At 37.3% G+C, this 25767-nt stretch overlaps 1 protein-coding gene across 2 annotated transcripts; it reads left to right on the top strand.

Moving 5' to 3' along the window:
• Positions 1-475: 475 nt before the first annotated feature.
• On the top strand, positions 476-24834 carry LOC135200159 (28S rRNA (cytosine-C(5))-methyltransferase-like). 2 transcript variants are annotated; one of them, XM_064228525.1, is made up of 10 exons: positions 476-606; positions 19143-19242; positions 19273-19400; positions 19592-19698; positions 20553-20707; positions 20949-21091; positions 21420-21542; positions 21922-22037; positions 22581-22753; positions 24254-24834. In XM_064228525.1, exons 2-10 carry the CDS (start codon positions 19143-19145, stop codon positions 24691-24693), a joined length of 1485 nt encoding a protein of 494 aa, XP_064084595.1. In that variant the 5' UTR covers positions 476-606; the 3' UTR covers positions 24694-24834. The 2 variants fall into 2 exon arrangements, with proteins under 2 accessions (XP_064084595.1, XP_064084586.1); XM_064228516.1 differs by having other exon boundaries at positions 19143-19400.
• Positions 24835-25767: the final 933 nt, after the last annotated feature.

Below are 25767 nucleotides of genomic sequence, written 5' to 3'. Positions count from 1 at the left end.
TATTTTATTTTCTATTATATAGTTTTGCTTACAGAGAAGAACGAATTAGAATAATATGAAGAAAATGAAAGTGCTATCATTGGAAAATTCTTATTAAAAAAAATAAGAAAACAAAAAAGACCTTAAATCAGATATGGAAGAACAGAGAAAAAAGAATTAAAAGCTTAACAAATAAATGATACCTCATACGACTAAGAGGCGCCGTTGTAAAATCAAACCTTAGTCTTACTTTACTGCCCAGCCTACAATGAGATTAGAAATATATATAGTTTTGTGCAGCAACCATATCAAGAAAATAAAGAGGGATTAGTAGCTAATATACTCTTATTGGTAGATCTACCTATGGAGGAAGTGGAGAATAGGAGAGAATTTCTAAAAAAAATGTAGTATTACAGAGAGAAGAAACTCAAACACAACCAAAGGAGGAATAAAACAAGCAAGGGAGGAGCCGTTTCAAATACTTATCACCCCCGCCGGCCTCCGACTAGCGCTACAACTACTACTACTACCACTCTAGCGGCCGCGTGGAGACTGAAGACGTAGGGTGTGGACTGCGTGGTAAACTCTTGCAAGTGTACTGCTTAGATACTCTTAAAAGATATACAGGTAAGTAAAGCGAAAGACAAACCTCTTCGTTGCTTTAGAATTTATTTAGGTATTTATCCATTTTGTTTATTCAGATGTTGATTTACACCTCGTAATTGCTTATTCGCGCACAAAGAGCCCTTAGCTACGACACCGTGTTATAGTACCTCTAGTAGTAGGTAGCCTAGCTACTTGCTGAGCCAGTCCTTAGCTAAGTGTAAGTATTTCATTGCGTGCAAATGAAGTATCATAAAGAGAAATAGGTAGTTGGTGAGACAATATGGAAATAGGCTAGAGAACGAAAATAGAGGGAGACCTACCTTACACTGTATCGAAACAACCGCCGTGAGTCCACCTTACACAGGTAGATCGCCCTTTTTCACTCGATAGTTAATTGGTGAAACAAGAATACAATTACATCTTTAAGCATACCATTCAAAAGATTGAAGTTTCGTCAACATAATGTGATATATGAAAACGCCATACTACGAAGTAAAATAAGCATGTTTTCAAGGCAGTTTTGAAATTCAATATGGAGGCAACCGCGTGGGGTGTCGTTCGTAGCCACAGCCAAACCACCATATTTCCCAGCCTTCCCAGTACTCATTTGAACAATGTTAGCATAGCTAAATACTTAGGTATGTAACGTTTATTGATCTTTCTCAAGATTAGTTGTAATCAGCACAATAAAGCAACATTTTGTTGCCTAGCCTATAGTATTAGTGAAAGTATGGTTTGAACTGAAATTCATGTTTACCTTGTACTCTATGGTTTTATCCTCACTGCCATCACAACTGAAACTTCCAGTGTTTAGGGTAAAAAACCGCATGGTACAGGAGTGGACCATGTACAAATCAACGTGAACAGTCCCAAAAAAAGCACATTATAACGCGTCCTGACATCGGAGATGGGCATCAGTCGCGACTTGTTGTTGGTGAGAAACGGAGCTAAAGACCTCTACTCTCCTTTTGAAGTAAGTATTTTCTCCAAAGTTAGGGGGAAACATCACGACAGGCCAACCCTCATCACGGTAGACGGGTCTTATTCACTCGATATTTAATTGGTGAAACATGAATACAATTGCAACTCTAAGCATACCATTTAAAAGACTGAAGTTTTCGTCAACATATTTGTGATATATGAAAGCCCCATACGAACTAAAATAAGCATGTGAGCCTTCGTTGAAAATATGTTTTCAAGGCAGTTTTGAAATCCAATATGGCGGCTACGTTTTGCATGGACGTTCTGATCAGTGACGGCCACCATCTTTCCCCAGCCATCCCAGCCCTCATTTGAAACAATGTTAGCGTATGTATGTAACGTTATTGATCTTACTCAAGATTGCAGTTGTAATCAGCACAATAAAACAACATTTTGTTGCCTATATTAGTGAAAATATGAAACTTGTTATTCCCGGGGTTATGGTTGGAACTGAATTCATTCTTACCTTGTAATCGGCGGTTTTTATCCTTACTGCCATCACAACTGAAACTCCACAGTGCTTATTTGATTGTTATTATACACATTTTGGTCTCAGTTCACTCCACATTGCACTTTAAACCCGTTGCTGTTCCTGGTTTCTAAGCGCGCGCGCCATAAACACAATTTCGAACAGCAGACGACAGACGACGAAACTGCAAAGTTTTATTCCCTAAACTGTTTACTTTATCGTTATTTAGTTTAAATTTACTTTGTTATTTAAAAATCTTGATTTAATTCATGTATATTATCCCTTTTTGCAACCAAATTACCCCGAAAATTACAGATATTTCTAAAGTAGATAAAATCAAATGTTTCTAACGTTTTCGTACATCTGGCTGCTGAAAAACCATAGAGGAACGAATACGGAAAAGTGCAGAGGAACGACTACGTTTTTTTTTTTTTTTTTTTTTTTTTTTTTTTTTTTTTTTTTTTTTTTTTTGCTAGCACTTTTCATTGATTTCAGTCTTTATTAGCATTTTGAATTTCTTTAATAATCGTATGCCAGAAATAAATGTAACCTTTAATGTTTGCATGCTAAGAATGGCAAATCATCATTGCCACATTAGTGGAGGCTTCACACATACGCCGTTCCATTATTATCCTGTTAAGCGTCCGCCCTGATGAGCTCGCTGCTAACGTACCGTCACGCTTTTTTTGTAATCAGCGATCATAGCACTGATGATAGTTTTTTCAAAGTTAATATTGATTTTTATGCTTGTTATTCATACTGTAATTTAACTGTAGGAAATTCTCTCTCTCTCTCTCTCTCTCTCTCTCTCTCTCTCTCTCTCTCTCTCTCTCTCATCTCTCTCTCTCTCGGAGTCCAGTCACTCGGCAAAGAAAAGTCATCTTCACTCCCGCAATTGGAAGAAAGTTTGTATCATCAAATAGGTATCAATATCACACTCCCTCATCTAGTATTTTGATTGATCTCACCTAAAGAAATATGCCTCCTCTTTGGGGACATTCATTGTAAAAGACGCGAAATCCAATTTGTCTCGATAAACGCCCGAAGCGTATTGAAAGAAAACCAACAGGGACAGGCAGTTTTCTAGCATAAGCGACCACCAGGAAAGAGTTGCCAGGCTGGAAATAAGTTTCCCATGTCTGAGAGTGTTACCAAATGATGTTCCTACACTTTCTATACGAGTAAACGTATTATTCGGGGCTGACGGCTTGACAAGCACAGTTAAAGTCTTGAACGTAATATCCCGTTGAAGGCGCTACCGAGTAGATCGCGGGTAAACGTAATTATTACGTGGGTGACGCTTAACAGGTTTTTTTTATAAAACTGTTTCCATGAATTCTAGTTGTCATAGTAATGCAATAATGATAAAATTGCTTTAATATTTATGTATATATTACTTCCATTGTACATAGCCTAATTTCACCAATTTCAACGTTTTGTGTTGTAGTCTTATATCCAGTTTGGAGGGTCAACACATACCACCGAATGGCAACAGAGAGAGAGAGAGAGAGAGAGAAAGGAAGGCGGAGGAACGAGAAGAAAAGGGATGGCGGTGGAGGGGGGGGGGGGGGGGTTGGGGAGAGGGTAGGTGGAGCTTTATACGCGTGGTTCGTATCCATTTCTGCATAATGGAGTTTTTGTCTCTGGCATCAAGGACAAGGTGTCGTTATTCTTTACGATTAGTGATTCACGATACCCTTATAAATTACGGCACTGGGTGTAATGCACTATAGCAAAATCTCGTTCTGTTAAGAGTGTTCGTTACAGAAATAGGTATTGCCCAAAAAACCTGCTTGCACTGTCTCTGAAACCCATAGTAGACATGCTGCTTAGTTGTCATCAGTTTTTTATAACCAAGTATTTTTTACAAGCTAGCTATTGAATAAATTTGTATTTTTCTCAGTCAAAACATATGCCCCTCAATGCTAAACTTTCCTCTTTTAACGACTTTTCTGGTCATTGCAAATTCGGCCCCATAATTTCTTATGGTGCGAAAACAGACAGAGGCCCATGGACCGAAAACGATTGCGTCACTACTACGGCGATAATCCAGCAGTAAAACATCTTCATATATCCAAAAAGTAAATAATAAAGATATATATGCGCATTACGATTATAACAATTACATGTATAGCTGATAACAATCTGCATGAATAACTGGTAAACTGTTCTGCAATGACAGTTGAGTATAGCAATTATTTACAATAGGTACGAAAGTCAAGATGTCGTGACGTCATAATACAGAACTTGAAAGAACGTTCTAATTCAGAAAAATAATTACTTAAATTTGAGTCAGAGTCGAGTTACTTTTTTTCAATAACGAATATTTTCAAATTAATCATCATAAATATGTAAAAAAATATTGATGTTTTAACTACTTATTAAAAAATTAGCCAAGAGCACGCTTCTCGTCATCTTCTACCCAAACAGCTGTTTACGCCTGGCTTGTTGTTGATGAGAAATCGTGTTTCGATTGTTGTGATAAAAGTGCTCCAGCGTCTGTGGGTACAAGTGGTGTGCGGATTTATCACAGGAAATGGAAAGTTTGTTGACACAAGCGACTCCGTAAACATCGAGATGGCGTCAATCTTCGAAACATTTTTTAGTTGTAAGTAAAAATTTCTAAAGCGTTTTGGTGTGAGAGTTCCACTGCCCGTGAGCGCCATTTTCAGTACCCTCTGTTTAAATCTTAAAATTTGGCCTTAATTTCTAACTTTGGAGAAAATACTTACTTCGAAAGGAGAGTAGAGGTCTTTAGCTCCGTTTCTCACCAACAACAAGTCGCGACTGATGCCCATCTCGGGTGTCAGGACGCGTTATAATGTACTTTTTCGGAGGGTGGCTTGCATTGATTGTAGGTGGCCTGCTTGGCCTGCTGTGATGTTCTACCCTAATAATTAAGGCCAAATTTTAAGATTTAAGCAGAGGGTAGAGAAAAGGGTGTCCACGGCAATGGAAATCTCCACTAAACGCTTCAACATTTTTACTTAACAACTCTTTAAATATTTTAGAAGATTGACGCCATCTCGATGTTTACGGAGTCGCTTGTGTCACTAAACTAACCATTTCCTGTGATAAATCCGCACACCACTTGTACCCACAGACGCTGGGGCACTTTCATCACAACAATCGGAAAACGGTCGCTCACCGGCTTGTTTGTTAGTAAAAAACTGTTTTGGTAGAAGAAGACTACGAAGCGTGCACTTCAATAATTTTTTAAATAAATAGTAAAACATCAATATTTTACATATTTATGATGATTAATTTGAAAATATTCGTTATTGAAAAAGTAACTCTATTCTGACTCAAATTTAAGTAATTATTTTTTGGAATTAGAACGTTCTTTTAAGTCCTGTATTATGACGTCACGTCATCTTGACTTTCGTACCTATTGTAAATAATTGCTTTACTCAACTTTCTTGCAGAACAGTATACCAGTTATTCATGCAGATTATCAGCTCTTCATGTAATTGTTATAATCGTAATGCGCATATATATCTTTATTATTTACTTTTTGGATATGTGAAGATGTTTTACTGCCGGATTATCGCCGTAGTGTGACGCAATCATTTTCAGTCCCTGGGCCCCTGTTTTCGCACCATAAGAAATTATGGGGCCGAATTTGCAATGATCAGAAAGTCGTTAAAAGAGGAAAGTTAGCATTGAGGGGCATATGTTTTGATTGAGAAAAATACAAATTCATTCAATAGCTAGCTTGTAAAAATTACTTGATTACAAAAAACTTGATTGACAACTAAGCAGCATACCTACTATGGGTTTCAGCGACAGTGCAAGCACGTGTTTTGGGCAATACCTATTTCTGTAACGAACACTCGTATCAGAACGAGATTTTACTATAGTGCATTACACCCAGTGCCGTAATTTATAAGGGTATTGTGAATCACTAATCGTAAAGAATAACGACACATTATCCAGAAATGGATACGAACGTGCGTAAAAAGCTCCACCTACCCTCTCCCTCCCTTCACCGTCACCCCTGTCGTCCTTTCTCCGCTTTCTTTCTCTCTCTCTCTCTGTTGCCATTCGGTATGTGTTCACCCTCCAAACTGGGTATAAGACTACAGTGGTCCCCCTGTATTTGCGGGGGATGCATACCAGACCCCCCCCCAGGACCCCCCCCCCCCCCCCCCCCCCCCCCACCCCCCCCCCCCCCCCCCCCCCCCCCCCGCAAATGTTTGTAACCCCCCATCTCTAAAAATGCCCATAAACTCCTATCCTGAACATGCATACACCAAAGTATCCCTAAGAAGACCATCCTTCATCAAATATACAGAAAATATCGTATTATGGTTCATATTAATCTTTGAAATATTATTAATACTCTTTTAAAGTAAATCTTACATTTTATGGTTATACATAAATACATACTATGTACGTACTGCATGTCTTAGTTACGTATGTGAAAATAATTCAGTCCCCCACCCATCCAAGGTATTCAGGTCATATACCGTTTTCTTTTCATACTGTTACTATTTGAGACATCCATTTTCTTTTTACAAAGGAAGCAATTGTATGTGAAATCACAAATACCAAATGTCTACTTAAAGTATTATCCTACATCAAATATACCATTGAATTGGTATTATTAATATCATTTTAAAGTCATCTTAAACATTTTACCATTAGAAATATATAAACAGACAATAGCACACAGAGAGAGAATAACTCCTTACGGTTTCAATAGATCGAAATGAACATCTGTAGGCAACTTTTTTCCCCTCCCTTAAATACATATATTTCTCCAGAGAAGAGAGAAAGAGAGGACTGTGCAATTATGTTTCTGTCTATCAATTCTTTTGCTGAGAGCAAGAGAGATAAAAGGAAGAAATAGAAACACCAAATGTATGACAAGTATCTTGTGGAGAGAGAGAGAGAGCGATTGTCCTTACAGTATTTAACCCCTTATTTACCGGGTGGGTGAGCAGAATGTAAACATTGCGTTCGCTGCCGAACTGAATCTCTTGGTAGTGACTCCAGTTTGGAGGGGTGCCGATCGTAAAAATATTTGCCAAAAATACACTAATCAAGACAGGCTAATGAAATTATCAGGTATTATTAGGCACTATTAATAACGCAATATTCTTCTGTTAGTTTTATCATCCTTACAGGGAAAATAAATGATTTTATGAAAAAAAATGTGAAACTCAGTGTCCCTTGTACAAGGGACACTAGTGGTCGGTGAGAAAACTACGGTCTTGAATAGAAATTCGGTCTTACAGAATGTTGGTATATCGCACCTGGAACATGCACATAAAGTATTATCAAAATAGAACAGTAAATAAGCACGTAATTACAAAAAAAAGAGCAAAAACTAAAGCGAAAGCCCCGCCAATAAATATGGAAATCGCAAATTTTATAGTATATCTTTCAAAAATTGGTCGGTGTCATTTTCAGAAACAACTTTAGGGGCATCAGGGGTATCTAAACTAATTTTCCAAGTTTCTTGTCCTCAGAAAAAATCGCTTTTTCGCTTTTTCTCTGGTTTGGTTTTTTATATATAAAGTTACTATAAGGCTTTATTTCTACCTTCATTTATCTGGTGTTCATATCTTTTATTTGTAAAATGTAATAAGTGAATAAATAAATAAATAAATACAGTAAATGATGAAAATAACAAACTGGTTTTTTTTACTTTTTTTTGCTGGGTAGAAGTTATTACATGTTTACGCTTGTCTGGTTTTGTGATTTTTTGTTGAGACGCAGTTCATCTGTCACCTACACACTACTATAAGCAGTAATAATATTTTTTTGGGTTCATCATACGTCTGGCATCGTGTCATACTGTTTATTTTGCTCCAAACTCTTCAAACCCCCCCCCCCGAAATTACAGAATGATTGGAAGTCCCTATCTGAAAAGAGGAGTTTTGGTGGTACTATGCGTCCACCTTTATGCAACCGGTGCGGTGTAGTAGACTTGAATGGTGGTACCCACCTACCTCCAAACAAACTTTCGGTAATGAAGAGGTTAAAAGAGAGAAATGGAATTATTATTGTATTTGAAATACTCAGATATGAATTTTGTACTTACAGTTATAGTATTATTGGAAATATTAATGATAAACTTATTACATACATGTCCATGAAAATGATCTCATCTCAGTGAGAGAGAGAGAGAGAGATTACATAAAACCATTAAATTCGTTGACCATTGTATGGCATTGTTACTTTCCCAGCTCCGAGCGTCACTGGAGTTATGAGGTAGAGAAATTGATACAGAAAAAGATGAAGGGAAAAATTTTCATTTGAAATTAGTTATCGTATTATTGCTACTTCTATTATTATTATTATTATTATTATTATTTTTTTATTTTGAAAATAAAAGTAAAACAACGTGCATATACCATAAAAATTCTCTCATCTCAGTAAGAAAGAGGAGTTATCCTTACAAGTGAAATGAAAGGTAATTTTCATCTCTTTAAAATACAACCATTATGAATTTTGTAATTACAGTTTTATTATTATTAAATAACTGAAATTATCAATAAACATTTTACATACTAGTACCATAAAAATTCTTTCATCTCGGTAAGAGAGAGAGAGTGAGTGAGTGTTTATCTCTCTGTTCTCTCAAAAAAATACTTATAACACTTCCAACGAAAGACAGGGAGGGAGTTACCACTATGACACATTATTTTGTGTGGCAAAAGAGAGAGAGAGAGAGTTAGCCTTAATTAAAAGTGACTTGGATAGATTAGTATTGTATTTCTTTAAAATACTATCACATAATATGAATTTTGTAATTACAGTTATTATCATCATCATTATTATTATTATTATTATTATTATTTGAAAGTATTAAAAACATGTAGTACAAGTACTATAAAAAAAAATCCTGAGTCTCAGTAAATGAAAGAGAGAGAGAGATGAGATGGGGGGGGGGGGATTTAATGAGCACTTGATGGCAACAGCACAACAGCTCCTTCCCCCTCTTATCACTTAACTTGATTCGTTTGACAGTTTTAGTACCTGGAGTTAGAGAAAGAAGACTGGGATTTCCTTCATTCTTCCATAATTTTTTTAAATTTAAAAGCTAAAATCTTACTAATTCACCATGGTACTTTCTTTAATGAATTGATATTATTGCTGTATAAATTAATATTAATATTTGAAAATAGTAAATCATTTATTTATCATACAAAAAAACATCTTTGTAGTAGAGAGAGAGAATTATTATTTTCATGTGATATCATTTAAACTTATTAAACTTAATAATACAGTATTAATCAAAATTAATATTTGAAAATTAGTAAATCATTTTTGTATCATAAAAATGTATTTAGTCATGAAAATAAACATAAAAATACACTAATTAGTGATTATTTTCGTCGGAAAATTCCGCGAATGGGCGAGTCCGTCCACGAATAATTTCTTGATAGGTTCCAAAGAAAAATCCGCGAATTAGGGGGCGACCACTGTACTTACCTGGCAGATATATACAATTAAATGGCCCGCCCAACCTCCCCTCAGGAGACAGGTGGAAGAGAAAATGGGAATGGTTCCTAGTCCCGCCACCCAGTGGCAGGACGGTAGATCACCTGACCTACCTGTAGCATGTGCCGCGAAATTTGAATTTCTCTCTGGGACGACGGAGTCTATAGCTAATTATATATCTGCCAGGTAAGTATGTACAAACTTTATTGTAACATAACAATATAATTTCAATTAAATGCAAATGCTCGAGCCTAGTCTGCCACTGCGATAATGCGGAATGATTTCTTCAGACATCTGAGTTTATCTTCTAAATATATCTTGTATTCGTAGGTGTGCAATTGTTCATTTTTCACCCCGAATTGTAGAAGTATAACAGAAGACATTGCCTGTTCCCCGCCCTGCCAGCTCTACTTCCAAGTATATAGATGTCCTCCCTGGATAAAGCAACTCCGACTTCTCACCGAACAGCAATGAAGTAGCGGTTTAGCGTTTTCAGTCCTTTGTAAATCACAGAAATGAAAAAAATTATCATTATCATATATAAATATGATAGCGCAAAAACAAAATTTCATATATAATTGTATTCAAATCGCGCTGTGCGCAAAACGGTTAAAGGTAACCAGTTACTTTTTTTTTTCGTTGTAATGTACACTAAATTGCGATCATTTTGGTATACAGGCAGTCCCCGGGTTACGACGGGGGTTCCGTTCTTGAGACGCGTCTTAAGCCGAAAATCGTCGTAAGCCGGAACGACGCTTGGAAATATGTCTTAAACTAATAAAAAGTTATAAAAACCTTACTTGTAATCCTTTGGTTACACTACATGTTTCCTGTAGTTTTATGTACAACCTGGAGTTATTTTCATAAAAGAATGCTGGTTCTTGAAGGTAAAAACTATTGTAATCCTCTGGTGACACTACATTCTTGAAGTTTTATGTACAACCTGGAGTGATTTTGCCAAATCTTGAGGGCTACAAGAACAGCTGATTACTATTTACGTATCATATAGAGTAATTAAAGTAAACGTATCTTTAAATAGGCTTATATATTAGTATCAACAAAACATTTCCTGCTATGAGTCAGAGGCCGTTTAATGAAACGAACACTTCTCTGTCCTATCTGTTCAGAAAATAAATGTTACATCAATCCCCGAGACAGTGACCATTGTTGCCAAGGCGTCTCTCTCTCTCTCTCTCTCTCTCTCTCTCTCTCTCTCTCTCTCTCTCTGATCAAATTACACTGGAACTTTGACATACGATTGCCCTAATATACGAATGTTTTGAGATACAACAGAAAATTTGCGAAAATATAAGCTTTGATATACAACGAAATATTTGAGATACGATTATGCGATGAGTGTTAGTTGTATAGGCGACCGATAAATGGCGTTCAGTCTGTTTGTTTGTTGGTGCTGCATGTAACACGTCGTTGTTTAGTTCGTTGTATTTGCGCCTATTTTTTTCGTGTTATTTTGTCTATTTTATTATTAACCATGGGTCTCAAAGCTAAAGACAAAGCAGGTGATAAGAAAAAAACCCAAGAAAATTATTTCGATGGAAGCAAAACATGAAATTTATAGCAAAGCATAAAACCTTCCAAAGGGCATCACCATTATTTCTAACTACAAACTGATTAAAATAAAAAAATAAAAATTAGTTTAGCAATGTTTATTTCATTTGTTTTATTACGTAGTTATTAGTGTACATACGTAAATAAAAAGAGAACAAATCGTTCCCTGCCACCCTTCCCTACCTCTTCCCCCTGCTGGCCTCACGTCATCTTTCGTTGTGGTAAGTAAAATTCCTTTCTTTTTTTTAATTGATTTTATTAACATTTATTATCATTTTATCACATTGCTATGTTATTTTATCATTATGTGTGTTATTACTCGTTTATTTGTGTATAAATTGTGTATATTATATGTAATTTAGGTGTGGTTTCATACCGCTAGAACGGATTAATACATATTACATTATTTTAAATGGGAAAAAAAATGCTTTGAGATACAACTGTTTTGATATACGACGATGGTAACGGAACAAATTAAATTCGTATGTCAAGGTTCCAGTGTACTGATAATGTCTCTCTTTGGATACTTCGATTTTGCCAATCTTGAGGGCTACAAGAACAGTTGATTACTATTTACGTATTGTATAGACTATTAAAGTAAACGTATCTTTAAATAGGCTTATATTATTAGTATCAACAAAACATTTACTGGCATGAGTCAGAGGCCGTTTTTAACGAAACGAACACTTCTCTGTCCTTACTCGGAGCGTCGGAAGACGCCTCTCTCTCTCTCTCTCTCTCTCTCTCTCTCTCTCTCCTCTCTCTCTCTCTCTCTCTCATTGTAATCTAACCAGAAACTTCGTTTTGTTATTATTACTGGAAACAAGCAATGATTTTTTTTCATTATTTGTGCTTTTGGACTGTTATATGTAAACTTTGCGCACCGCAAGCTAGTATGTATTCATTCGCTCGGAAACTACAGTACGCGCGGAAAGTATAGCTGGTTCGACGTGGCCGGCCATTATTTTCGCGGTTTTTGACAGTACCCCATAAAGCTAGTGGGAGTCAGCGGAAAGTTCAGCTGACGCTTGCGAGATAATGTATGTATTGGCAACTCTCGTTCACAACAATAACAAACATCTCAGTTGACCGCATTGCTCTCGTAAGTGGCGAAAAGTGTTTTTTTCCCCCCTCATTTTTGTCCCCCTGCGCTTCGCGGTATTGTTCGTTTTTGTGTTGTGCTGGTCGTTCCTGATGCCAGGAAGTTTGTTAGTAAAGAGAGGATATATCCTCTATCATAGATCTGCATTAGGCAGGTATCTCAGTGCGTGATATTTGTGCTCAGAAGAGGTTATCTGAGCGAACTGTGTATCGCTGGATCAACCGTTACCACGAGGGAGACCCTGACGACCTCCTACCCCCAAACCTCTCCGTCTGGGAGGCCTCGTAAGATCAAGACCTTGACTTTGAGGCTGATCCATCGTCAGCTAAAGAAGACCCTTCTCTCACAGCACGTGAAATCAAGGTCAAGAATTCTCGTGTGCTGGGAAACGTCTCGTTGAGGACGGTGCAAGAACGCATCCACGACGACTGTTGCTGCAATCCTACAAAGCTAGGAAGAAGCCGCTCCTGACCACTCAGCAAAAGCAACGAAGGGTTGCTTTTGCCAAAAAGTACTTGTTGTGGGATATTTCTCAGTGGGAACAGGTGTTATGGACTGATGAGGCTACATTTAGTGTGACTGGGAGTGGTGCCAAGAGAGTGTACCGTCCGTCTGGCTCCGATCCCCACCTCCCTCAGTACACCACAAAGACTGTGAAGCACCCTCCTAGCCTCATGGTATGGGCTTCTTTTTGGGTATGGTGGTGTTGGGGAATTAGTGTTTTCCTCCCCCCCAAGATGAGCACATGAACCGCTTCAATTACTTTGAGCTTTTGGGAGACTATTTAGAGGGTTCTTTTGAAAAGAGTGGCACTAGTTTTTTTATGCAGGAATGGGGCACCGTGCCACACCGCTAAATTAGTTAACTGGTTGAAGGATTGTGAAGTGCCCTTTTTTAGTGACTGGCCAGGATCCTCACCTGATTTGAACCCCATAGAAAACGTGTGGAGCATCATTAAGAGGCGGCTTCAGACCCGAGATACCTCTTTTCTCCCAAAGCTTGAAGCGGCCATCAGGGAGGTTTGGGAGAAACTTGGAGCAGAATCCCTCCAAAATCTTGCAGCAAGTGTTTCCCAGGCGACTAGAGAAGTCATCAAGCGCCGGGCAACACAACAAAGTACTAGTGAGGGGGTAAGTGTTCCCAATCATACTTTTTTCATTGACTAATCCAAAAAAATGCATTTTTTTCAGTGCCCCGGCCATACTTTCCGCGTGTACTGTAGTTCCGCATATGAGGCGTCACTAAAAAACATAGAAAAATACGACATAAAAAGTGTCGAAAATCATCATAACCTCAAAATTTTGTTGTAATCTAACCAGAAGCTTATTTTTTTATTAATATACTGTGCTAACTATAAAGGAGTTTTATCATAGTATGAGTTTTTTTGAAGGTTTTTTTAAAAGCCTCGTCGTTAACTCGGAGCGTCGGAAGCGTCAGCGTCGTAACCTCGGAACAAGCGTCGTAACCCAGGACGGATTTTTCCATTGAATATTTAAGCAAAGCGTCGTAACCTCGGAACGTCGTAAGCCGGAACCGTCGTAACCCGGGGACCGCCTGTATAACACATTGTAAAACGATAAAAGCAACACAGAGAAAATATTATCACAAATATGCATGAATTCATAACGAGCGGACTAAACAAATATAAAAAATTTTCAAATTTTTTTTTCATTCACCCATAAATCTAAAATATTGTCCTAGAGACTTCCAATTTCTTTCAAAATGAAGACAAATGATTGAATATTACTATACTGTAAGAGTATTAGCTTACAATTGCAGTTTTCGACCATATCGGACGAGTTAAAGTTAACCGAATGTTGAATTTTTTTATATATATATTTTTTATATGCAATTATTTCAGAAATAAGAAAAGCTACAACCTTCAAATATTTTTCGTTTTATGAAATTGCGCACATTTTCATATATAAAACTTTATGAAAGGTCTAATATGAAACGGAGCAAATATTCCGAGAATGGGACGTACCACATTTTCGGAGATTTGTGGCGGAGAATCCGCGCACGGAGGGAAGGAAAGATTTTTTTTAAATTCACCATAAATCTAAATATTTTGGTAGAGACTTAAAATTTGTTTCAAGATGAAGATAAATGACTAAATATTACTAGACTGTAAAAGTTTTAGCTTACAATTGCGTTTTTTGACCATTTCGGTAGAGTCAAAGTTGACCGAACGTGGTTTTTTTTTTCTATTTATCGTGATTTATATGCAAATATTTCATAAATGAGAAAAGCTACAACCTTCAGTTATTTTTTGTTGTACTCTACATGAAATTAAATTGCGCCAACATTTTTCCATATGTTAAACTTTATGTAACTGGCTAATTTAAAATGGTGCAAACATTACCACAATCGCACGTATGATTTTTCCGGAAGAGTTACCGCGCGGACGTAAAGAAAATGTTATTTTTTTCATAAATTCACCATAAATCGAAATATTGTGCTGGAGACTTCCAATTTGTTGCAAAATAAAGGTAAATGCTTGAATATTACTAGAATATAAGCATTTTAGCTTACAATTGCATTTTTCTACCATTTCGGTAGTCGAAGTTGTATCGTTATTTATATGAAAATATCTCAAAACTGATAAAACTCTACAACCATGGGTTGTTTTTAGTTGCATTGTGCATGAAATTGCGCACATTTCCATATATAAAACTTTATATAACGGCTAATTTTAAAATGGTGCAAATATTACCACAATCGCATGTATGATTTTTTTCGGAAGAGTAACCGCGCGGACGTAAGGAAAAAGTTTTTTCATAAATTCACCATAAATCGAAATATTGTGCTAGAGACTTTCAATTAGTTGCAAAATTAAGGTAAATGATTGAATATTACTAAAATATAAGAGTTTTAGCTTACAATTGCGTTTTTCGACCATTTCGGTAGAGTCAAATTTGACCAAAGGTTGAAATTTTGGCTGGCAATTATCGTTATTTATATGAAAATATCTCAAAACTGATAAAAGCTACAATCATGAGTATTTTATTGTTGTATTCTACATAAAAATGCGCACATTTTCATATACAATACTTCATGTAACGGCTAATTTACAATGGTACAAAAATTGTCAAAGTGACGAAATAATTCCCGAGATGTGTCACAGATACTTTTTAGTGCGGCAAGAAAGAAATTCGCGCTTGCGCGCCTGCGTAACTATTGTAAACAAAACAACACCTTGATCCGTGAATTCCCAGAATCCCCCAAGGCGCGTGATTCAAAAGTTTTAGGCTGGTAGGCCTATAGTAAGTATTTTTCCGCGAATTTAAAAAAAAAAACTTGTAAGTCAACGTAAAATACGTCCAGTCGGCGTAAGAGGGTTAAATACGTTAAACGTAAGCATACATACACATGGCAAAATATACTATAAAAACGAAGTCACTGTGAATAAAAGCAAATAGCTGGACAGTACGCTTGTATATCTCCATTCTCCGGATTAACCTTAACCTCAAGGATGTTAATCCTGAAAATGTACCTTTTTGGATTAGGATTAAATACCTCCTTTGGCAAGATGGGAGACGTGTCAACGCTGCTAATTGTAGGAAAGTCTCAACCTTTCGTAGCTAGAGTTTAGTGTTGTTCTCTGACACTTCAGAGTAGCGAGGGGAAGCAGCACTAGGGACGTATGAAGTGTCAGGCATCTGGAAGGGGGACCAGGTTAACTGATACTTCAACGTGTTTCTTAAGTGGTTTCAGTATGTAGTCAGAGACACGGTGGTCCAAGTCAATTCGGACAACACCACGGCTCTGTCATCCTTCAGAAACAAGGACACATTCCTTCTCCATTTAGGAGGTAACAAGAACCCTTCTTTTGGACGGAGGAGAGAGGGAGCGCGCTCCTTACCAGATTTATTCAGGGAGAGAGAGGAATGTGAGGGCGGACCTGTTGAGCAAGAGGAACCAAGTCCTTCCTTTGGAGTGGACCCTCAATCTCGATGTGTGCCTAAGCCTATGGGCCCTGTGAGGCAGGCCGCATGTAGACCTGTGCACCACGTATCAGAACAGGAGACTGGACAACTTTTGCTCCGCATTTGATTACCCGAGAGCAATAGCATTCACACGCTCTTACTGGACTGGTCAGGCATCGAGGCGTAGGTCTTTCCCCCACTGTAACTGGTGGGGGAATTGATGAAAAAGTTCCTGTCCTCTACAGGGACGACTCTAACCCTTATCGCTCCCTTTTGGCCCGCTCAAGAATGGTTCTCAGAGGTTCTGGAATGGATAATGGACTTCCCCAGATCCCTTCCACTAAGGAGAGATCGGCTCAGACTACCCCACTTCGAGAGCTTTCTCAAATCCTCCCCGCTCTCTGCCTGACTGCCTTTTCAACTTCGAAAGACTCAGAGCGATAGGATTTTCGCGAAAGGCTCAACATTACGGGTGTACCAGTCAAAGTGGGAAGTCTTTCAATGATGGTGCAGGTCGAAGAAGCTGTCCTCTTCCAATACCTCTGTGACCGACATTGCTGATGTTCTTCTCTTTCTGAGAGAAGAATCTCACCTACCGGTATCCACAATAAAGGATATAGAAGCATGCTTTCCGCTGTCTTTAGAGATAGCGGAGGACAAGGATCTTCATGATCTCATCCGGTCCTTAGAGATCTCCAAGAGAAGTCCTCACTTTCACCTAGTTGGAATCTGGACGTGGTTCTCAAATTCCTCACATCCAACAAGTTCGAGCCTCCCCATCAGGCTTCTTTTAGAGACCTGACGAGGGAAGGTATTTTTCTCTTGGCCCTCGCAACTGCTAAGAGGACAAGTGAACTTCTTGCCTTGCACTCGTGTGTCGGATTTAAAGGAGACTCGGCAATAGTATGTTCTTTTTGAGCCATGATTCCTGGCAAAGAACAAAAACCCCTCAAACCCTTGCCTAGAAGCTTTGAGGTTAAGGGACTCTCCCCCTTGGTAGGGATGGAGATTGAGAGGTCTCTTTGCCCAGTCAGGGCCCTTAAGTTCTATCTTCAAAGGAAGAAACAGATTAAGGGTAGCCTAGAGAGTCTCTGGTGTGCGGTGAGGGACCCAAGAAGACCCATGTCTTAAAATGCTCTGGCCTTCTTTGTGAGAAGTGTCATCTCTGAAACACATGGGGCGTGCGATGACGACTCCTTCAAGCAGCTTAGAGTAAAAGCGCATGAGGTGCGAGCCATTGCGACTTCTTTATCTTTTCATAGGATTTTGTCTATGAAGGACATTCTAGCTGCCACGTACTGGAGATGCAGCTCTGTCTTTGCATCCCACTACCTGAAGGATGTAAGAGTGCCTTACGAGAAATGCTTCTCGCTGGGTCCATACGTATCTGCTGATTCGGTGCTGGGACAAGGAGCTGATGCCAATCCTTAATTAATTTTTAAAATTTTTTTTTTTTTTTTTTTTTTTTTTTTTTTTTTTTTTTTTTTTTTTTAAAGGGTTGTTTGAAAGAACATTCGGGGTAACTTCTTTCAATCTTATTACTATTGAAAGAACATTCAGGGTAACTTCTTTCAATCTTATTACTAACCCGGGTGTTAGAATCAGGTGGTCAGGATCGGTGTTGTGCTCCTTGATTATGCCATTAGGCAAGGTGTTTTGTCATATAAGTGGATTAGCACCCATTGACAAAGATCCTCAGGATTCTGTAGAGTAAGCGGCGGATAAGACCCCATTGACAGATCCACAAGAACTCTTAGCATAAGGTCACTACCTAGGCGCTGAGGCTCTTGAGGCGAAGCAGACTCCTAGGCAGTAGCCATGAAGTCTTCCGCCTAACCAGGTAGGAACCAAGGTTTTTTATGTTTACCTACAACGGATGTTGTTTTCCTGTCTATTTCAGTAGTTAGCTGTCTCTTGCCCACCACCAAGGGTGCCAATCAGCTAAGTATATATCTGACAGGGAAGTTGAATGTACAAAAATGATATTGTTATGATACAAAGTTTTGTACATATTTACCTGACAGATATATATACAATTAAATGGCCCACCCAGCCTCCCCTCAGGAGACAGGTGGAAGAGAAAATCTGATTAGAAAACGGGAATGGTTCCTAGTCCTGCCACCCAGCGGCAGGGCGGTAGATCACCTGACCTACCTGTAGCGAGTGCCGCGAAATTTGAATTTCTGTCGGGAACGACGGAGCCTAAAGCTAAGTATATATCTGCCAGGTAAGTATGTACAAAACTTTATTGTATCATAACAATATCATTTTTTGACATTGTTATTTGATTGTGCTGACTACAATGGTAATCTTGAGTAATATCAATAAACATTACATATATACACTAATATTGTTCAAATGAGCGCTAGGAAGGACGTGGGCTCGATGCCAGAGACGAAAGGGACAGAACACGCGGAGACGCCATATTAGATTTAAAAACTGCCTTGAAAACATATTTTTGTACATGCAACTTCCCCCCCGGCAGATATATACTTAGCTTATGTCTCCGACGTCAGCTAAGTATATATCTGCCGGGTAAGTATGTACAAAACTTTATTGTATTCTAACAATATCATTTTACGAAGACCTCACATGCTTATTTTAGTTCATATGGCACATTCACATATCCCTTTATGTTGCCGAAACTTCAATCTTTTGAATAGCATGCTTAAAGATGTATTTGTGTTGTTGTTTCAACAATTAAATATCAAGTGAAAAAGGGTGATCTTCATGAGTAAGATGGACTCAAAGTGAATGTTTACCCTACTTAGATTAACCTAAATTAAAATTAATACCACCTGTTGGGGGAGTTCAGGAGGCTGAAGCCCACATAGCCAGGTCAGGGCATGTTGCCCTAAGTTAGGTTACATAGGTAAGATCTGGTTAGGTCGGGACCTGGCATTATTGGAAACATTAGGTCTATTTATATATGAGGAACCTGACCTAGTTGACAACCCGGGCGTTCAGGCCGCGCAACTAGTAAAACTTAAAATACTACATTTTTTAAGATCAGGTGTGTTTGGATTAATTAAGTACAGTACTTAAAATTTTACTATAGATGGCTGTGAAGAAGAATAGAAAAGCTAAACTTGGAGATGGAGAGATTGAACAAAAAGGGAAAATGCAGCAGAAGGAAGGACAACCTACAGAAGGAAAGGGTACAGAAGGAAAGGGTACAGAAGGAAAAGGTACAGAAGGAAAAGGTCCACATTCCATCAGAGTGCCGCAACTCTACAAACAAGCTTCAGTAATACTGAAAAAATATGAAAACAAGGAGGGATCTTTAAAAACACTGATTTATTCAGGAAAATATACGGTAAGTGTGCTAAATCTGTAGGTGACTAAATATGAGTGGTACTCTTGTTATATATTACATTATTTAAATGCATGTCATATTCTTTTTTGGTTCTAAATATTTTTGAAAGGTGATGCTAAATAATGAGTACTTTATCTCCGCTCAAAAGTAACCATTACATTAATGTTGTTCATATATGCCTTTTGTTTCAGAACTATGGAGTGATGTTTGGTCTACTCACTAAATTGGTTAAAAATCAAGAAGCTGTGAAAAGTGCCATTGCTGCCTCAAACTTGCTCGTTGAACAGCCTAGTTTTGAGTGAGTGGTGTAATGCAGAATGTGTTCATGCAGCACTGACATCATCCTTGAAACATTTTTCTCACTATTGGGCTAAATTTGAAATAACTTTAATCTCTCTTCTGCATTTTGATGCCTTAGTTCCTATGTGACTTATTACGTACTTCATTTATCATTATTTTATAATAGTCATTTTCTTGGCCCCCCTCCTGTTCGTCATCTCTTTTTACATGCCCAAACCAGGAGGCAAATCTTTAAAGATGAAAAAAAAAAAAAATAAAAAAAAAAATCTTTTATGGATATTCCTTGTGTTTTGCTGGAAACAATACCATTAATATTTTCTTCTAATGGGAAGAAACACCTTATTTGAAATAGCAATTCATTTACTATTTAGAATCTTGATATACTCAGTCAGATTGGTATATCATTTCTTTTTCTACTTAATTCTTTAGTTCGTCCCAAAAAATCCATATTCTGTCTCTTCCCACCAATCCGAACGGTGGGGATTCAGCTATATTATATAAATTGAAATTTATCTGTGACGGTAAGTTTCTATGAACAAAAAATGCTTATTGTTAAATAATACAATTAAGTTTGTTCATACTTACCTGGCAGATATATATAATTAAAGTGCCCACCCACCTCCCTCAGGAGACAGTGGCACTGATAAAATATGAATAGAAAATGGGAATAGTTCCTGATATCCGCCTCCCAGCGGCGGGAATGGGTACTACCACCTGGCCGCCCACTGCGTGTGCCGCGAATTTTTAAATTCTGTCGGACTTCAGAAAATACAGCTATATATATATCTGCCAGGTAAGTATGAACAAACTTAATTGTATTATAACATAACATATTTTTTATTTTATTTTCAGTCCACATCTTGCCCAAGTATTGGCTACTCAGGCTCTTTCCAAAGGGTCAGTTGTTGGAAAGTGCAAACCAATTGTTGTATTTAAAGAGTACGAAGAAAAGATAAAAGCTACAGCTGCAAACTCATTTTCAGCTAAAGCAGCAGTAAAAGATAAGGGTATGATTTAGTGTTTTTGCAATGTTTTGTAATAGCCTTCCTAGTATAAGTGCCAAATCAGTCATGTGCTCTATTATAAATATATTTCAGAAGCCTTTAATCATTAGGTTTGATTCAAAGAATCTACTCTGTCATCTTTTGAAATCAGAAACTTGTGATGGATATTAAGATTTTAAATTGTTCAGAAAAAGGTGAAACTGAATTATTCATTCCAAGTTTTTCTCTCTTGTTCTTTTGATAGATCTTTTACCTCGCTATGTGAGAATCAATACACTGGTGAGTTCAGTGACTGATGTGCATGCCCAACTCAAGAAGGATAGATTTATCCTGCAGGATTATGACCCCAGCGTAGAGTCGTATGATGACTTTTTGGAACGTGTTAAGGTAAGGTTTTAATTGTTTTGTTTACTATGTCATTTATTTTTAGCTTTGGCATTCAGGCAGAAACAAGAAAAATAAGCACTTAAGCTTTACTAGTTTGTAATGGATATGCAGTTTTCATCTCTTTACCATAAAATTGTTGAAACCATGAGCAAGTGATGTATAGTAAATGGTGTAGGTAGGCTGTTTTCCAATAGATTGAAATGTTAAAACTATTTGTAGCTTATCTATTGCCTTGTGATATTGTATTTGCAATGATAGCATATTATTAGATGATGATCTGTTTGAGCCCATGCTCATGGTTATTTAATGTATGAATGATTTATTCCAGAATTTGGTTACTCCATATTACTTGGTTGATTACCACATTCCAGAGTTACTGGTATTTCCTCCAGGGATCCCATTTTGGAACAGCTTTTTATATAAGAAAAATGCCATCATTCTCCAGGACAAGGTATCCGTCATTTTTCATTTTAACCCATGAAAGGAAAAACCTTACAAACCTTTGTAATGCTAAAACAGTGTTTAGTACCTGGCAAGTCAAAGGGTACAGGTAGTCATTAGATTACCCGTGCCATTTTGACTTCTGCATGTTCTAATAACTTATTGTCTTTGAACTTGAAAGATTCGTTTGTTAAACAGAAACCTTATATCTTTAAAACCTAGTGTTTACAGATCAAGATTTTTCTTTCCATCAGGCATGGGAGTTACTTTGTAGATATTTGTTGCCGATTCAAATAACCTCTATGTTAAAGAAATATTATGGACACTATAGATGCATGAAAATGTATAGGATTTGTCTTGAAAGAAACTAAAATCATATCTGACTACAGGCCAGCTGTTTACCAGTGTTCGTGAGTGACATTCAGGAGACAAGCAATGTCTTGGATGCTTGTGCTGCCCCAGGCAACAAAACTTCATATATTGCTGCTAAAATGAATAACCAAGGGTAAGTTATTTATTATAGCAAGTAAGTTAGAATAATTTTGTGGAAATGTTACAATACTTGATTCCTGTTGACCTAAGATTCCGTTAAAATTATGCATTGACTGAATATGTCTGAGGGTTTGTTTGGTCATAAAAAAAGTTAAGATTAGTAATTTTACCATTCATTAAGAAGTGAGACAAGTTCATTTTATGTAGCTGTGTAAAAAGTGGCCAGAAATACTGGGATATATTTCTTGCTACAGTAATCATCTATAAAAGATATAATTAAAAATATTAATTTGATTCAAGTTCGTTGAATCCATTTTCCCTGCTGTTCTATATAGTTGATAGATTTATTAAGGGCTCTTGCATTGCAATGGCTATTTCATGGGGGTAATTGGTTAGGGTTTATTTTAGCTTTCTCTAAAAGGTTCAGTGAATATTTGATAGAGAAAAGATTACTATCTTTGAAATATTATAGCAATTTGTTTCTAGTTCTTTTGACAAAATTAACAATGGGAAAATCAGAGTTTTTCATGACCGAATTTACATTGTCCATTTGCAGGAAGGTAATTGCTGTCGAGAACGATCTGAAACGCTTTGAGACCTTGGTAAAGATGATTCGCTTTCGTCGAGCATCCTGCGTAACCTCTCTGAACAAGGACTTCTTTACCCTGAAACCTGACAATTTTCCTAATGTTGAACACATTTTTGTTGATCCATCATGTTCATCTAGTGGTAAGTAGAAAAAAAAACAAGGCTGGAAAAGTAAAATACCTCAACACACTCTCTCTCTCTCTAGGTAGTCATTTTTGTTACAGAAAGATGGCAGGACAATATTCCATAACAATGTAAAGGCTGCTTTATGTATGAAAAGGAAGATAATATACAAAAAGAACTGAAGAGATTTTTGTTTCAAGAAGATAGATTTGTGAACGGAATTTAACATATTTTTGAATATCCAACATATTTTCAAAACATTGAATACATAAGCAAGTAATTTTCAGTTATGCATGGGTCAAGGAGTGATTAGTCAGACTTGTTTAAATGCATTGAAATGTGAAATACTAAATGACATAAAATGAAATCATAATATGTATAAAGTAAGTTACTTTTATGTGTATTTTAGGTTGCATAAGTGTATCATCAATATCTGCAGCTTGACATCACCTTTTTCTTTCCTTGGATTAAACATTAAATAAGTTCATCCCACCGTTTTCAGTTCTATTCATCAGGGTTAGGCCTCCATTTAAAGCCCCATCCCCCCCCCCCCCCCCCCCCCCACCCCCCCCCCCCCCCCCCTCCCCCCACCCCCCACCCCCCCACCCCCATGTCCTGGGTCTTGCTGCAAACCTTCTTTCTGCTACTTCCATGTCAACTGCTTTTCTGACTAACTGTTTCTCATCCATTCTCAAGGTCATTCCTAATACTGTACAGTTTTTCCATCACACTCTGGCCATGAATCTTAACAAGAGGCCTTTTTTTCTCTACTCCTTTCTGGTTTCTTTCATTATTATGATACGCAGCAAAGGACTCGGCGCTGATCTTTTATAGACACCAGCAATTATCTTAAATTTTTCTGATATACCTGCCACTTGTTAAGTAATATCACTAGCTAAAAGAGTCTTCCTGGTACCTTCTGCCAATTTAGTTATTTTACTCAGTACCCTGTCAAATGCCTTATCAAGATCCACAGACATGATACATAAAAATCTTCTTATACATGTAGTACCTTACCTTTAGTGTCTTCATTATAAATACTGCTTCTTATGTTGATCTCACAAGCATGAAGCCAATCTGTCAACTATTGCTTTCAGAAGTTTTTCCAAACCTTTCTTGAACCAACTTTTCTTAATCTAGTAAGCTTATGGGTGACAGGCTTTCCTGAACCTTAAATTAACACACTTGCTGTTCTGGGTGTACCTGTTCATGTGTATTTCTAGTTTTAATCATCAGAATGCAGAGAAAATTTAAAAAATAGTGTCATTTTTCACTTCATGCATATTTGGAGTCACAGTCAGACATATTTTTCTTGGGTAGTAAGAGGAAGAGTGCGTATTTGCTTAGACATCTTAGAAAAGTTCTGTTATCTCTTAGATTGAATATGAGACATTTATAGATACATATTAGTAACCTAATATCTTTGTTGCAACAGTTGGATGCTCAGCTGTAAATTAGGATAAGACAGTTCCTTAAATTACCCAGGCAATGCATTTTGCAACTGTTCTTTCGTTTCAGGCACAACGGTCCATAATGACGAAGTCTCTAAGGAACGAATTGCAAAGCTGGCATCACTTCAGACTATTTTACTGAAGAGAGCACTTTCCTTTCCCTCTGTAAAGGAAGTGATCTACTCGACCTGCTCTGTGTACAAGGAAGAAAATGAACAAGTCATTGAAGATGTTCTCACCCAGTATCATGAAGAATTTGAGCTGGCTGATCTTGCAACTTGCCTTAAAGGATGGAAGCATTTTGGGCATGATACTTACAGCTTTGGTAACAAATGCCTGAGAACAGACATTAACATTGACAAATGTACAGGATTCTTTGTAGCAAAGTTTGTTAGGAAGCAGGCAGGTAAGGGAGAAAAAAGAAAATCAGCAGATGAAGAATGTCATGACTTGAATCCACCCAAGTCGAAAAAGGAAAAGAAATCTAAGAAGAGTAAGAAATTGTAAGATGTTACAAATAATAGTGATCAGACTCCTGAGGTCTCTGTGACAAAATTAACCTAGTGAGCAGAATACTGTTGAACATGAAAAATTAAGAAATTACAGCATTAGGGTCTTCAGAAGATGCAGAGACAAAGCAGTCAGCTGCTGAAGAACAAGAGGTGGAAACTATTAAGGACCCATAAGTAGTAAGTCTGAGGAAGTTATGAGCAAAAAGAAGAAATAATCCAAGAAATAGATTTTAAGGTGAAGGTTAATACTTAAGAGTTGCTTTATATTTTCAGGAGAATATATGTGAAAAAAAAAACATTAAAATAATTTAATGCTGTTTGCTTCTGTTATTATCCTTCACTGTGTGTTTTTAAATGCCGTTCAATATGGGGACACCATTTACACTGCTCTGTGCAACACCATACGGTGTGGATAATGCTAAAAGTTCTCTGCAGGGTCCCTTCAGCCCCCAGTGGCATTACTTCCTGCATATTACCTTTCATCTTTTAGTCTTGGCATCTTCCCTCCAAGCTGCTAAACATCCTCTGCTTTCTTTTGCTGTAGTTCTTACGTTACTGAGGATGTGAGTAGAAATGAAACTTGGGTCAGTTTTGTTGAATTTCATAATTAGGCATGTGGAGTAACTAAGGATGTGAAGGTACTATTTATTCTAGTCTCCTACTGAAGGATGTGGAACAATTAAATTGTACCTGTGATATTTGCGGAGGAAAAGGAAATATGTTTGCTGGGAAATACCACTTCATGTAAATTTACTTATAAAAGGATGGTTTATCCAACCAGCTACACAAGTGTTATTAACTTTCAATTTTATTTTTCTAGCCACAAAGCACCTTCACCTTACTCTCCAACCTTTTCTTTTATTTCCTCTAATATTAAGTCACTCATTTGTGAGAAAAATCTATTGGGCTAACCCTATGAGAATCCAGGAATGGGACTTTATGGTCTGGTCAAAGGTTCCTATAATAAGTACTTAAAAGAAATCGTTATGGTAAATGTTCACCCCTTTTTTTGTTTCACTTAATTTTGTTAGAAGGCAGATACTGTACGTGCACCTCAAATAGGCTCTTG

This window comes from Macrobrachium nipponense, chromosome 23 (assembly GCF_015104395.2).
Source record: "Macrobrachium nipponense isolate FS-2020 chromosome 23, ASM1510439v2, whole genome shotgun sequence".
Classification (NCBI taxonomy): Eukaryota; Metazoa; Arthropoda; class Malacostraca; order Decapoda; family Palaemonidae; genus Macrobrachium; species Macrobrachium nipponense.
The sequence above is the reverse complement of the archived record's forward strand: the minus strand, read 5'-3'. Positions and strand labels throughout refer to the sequence as shown.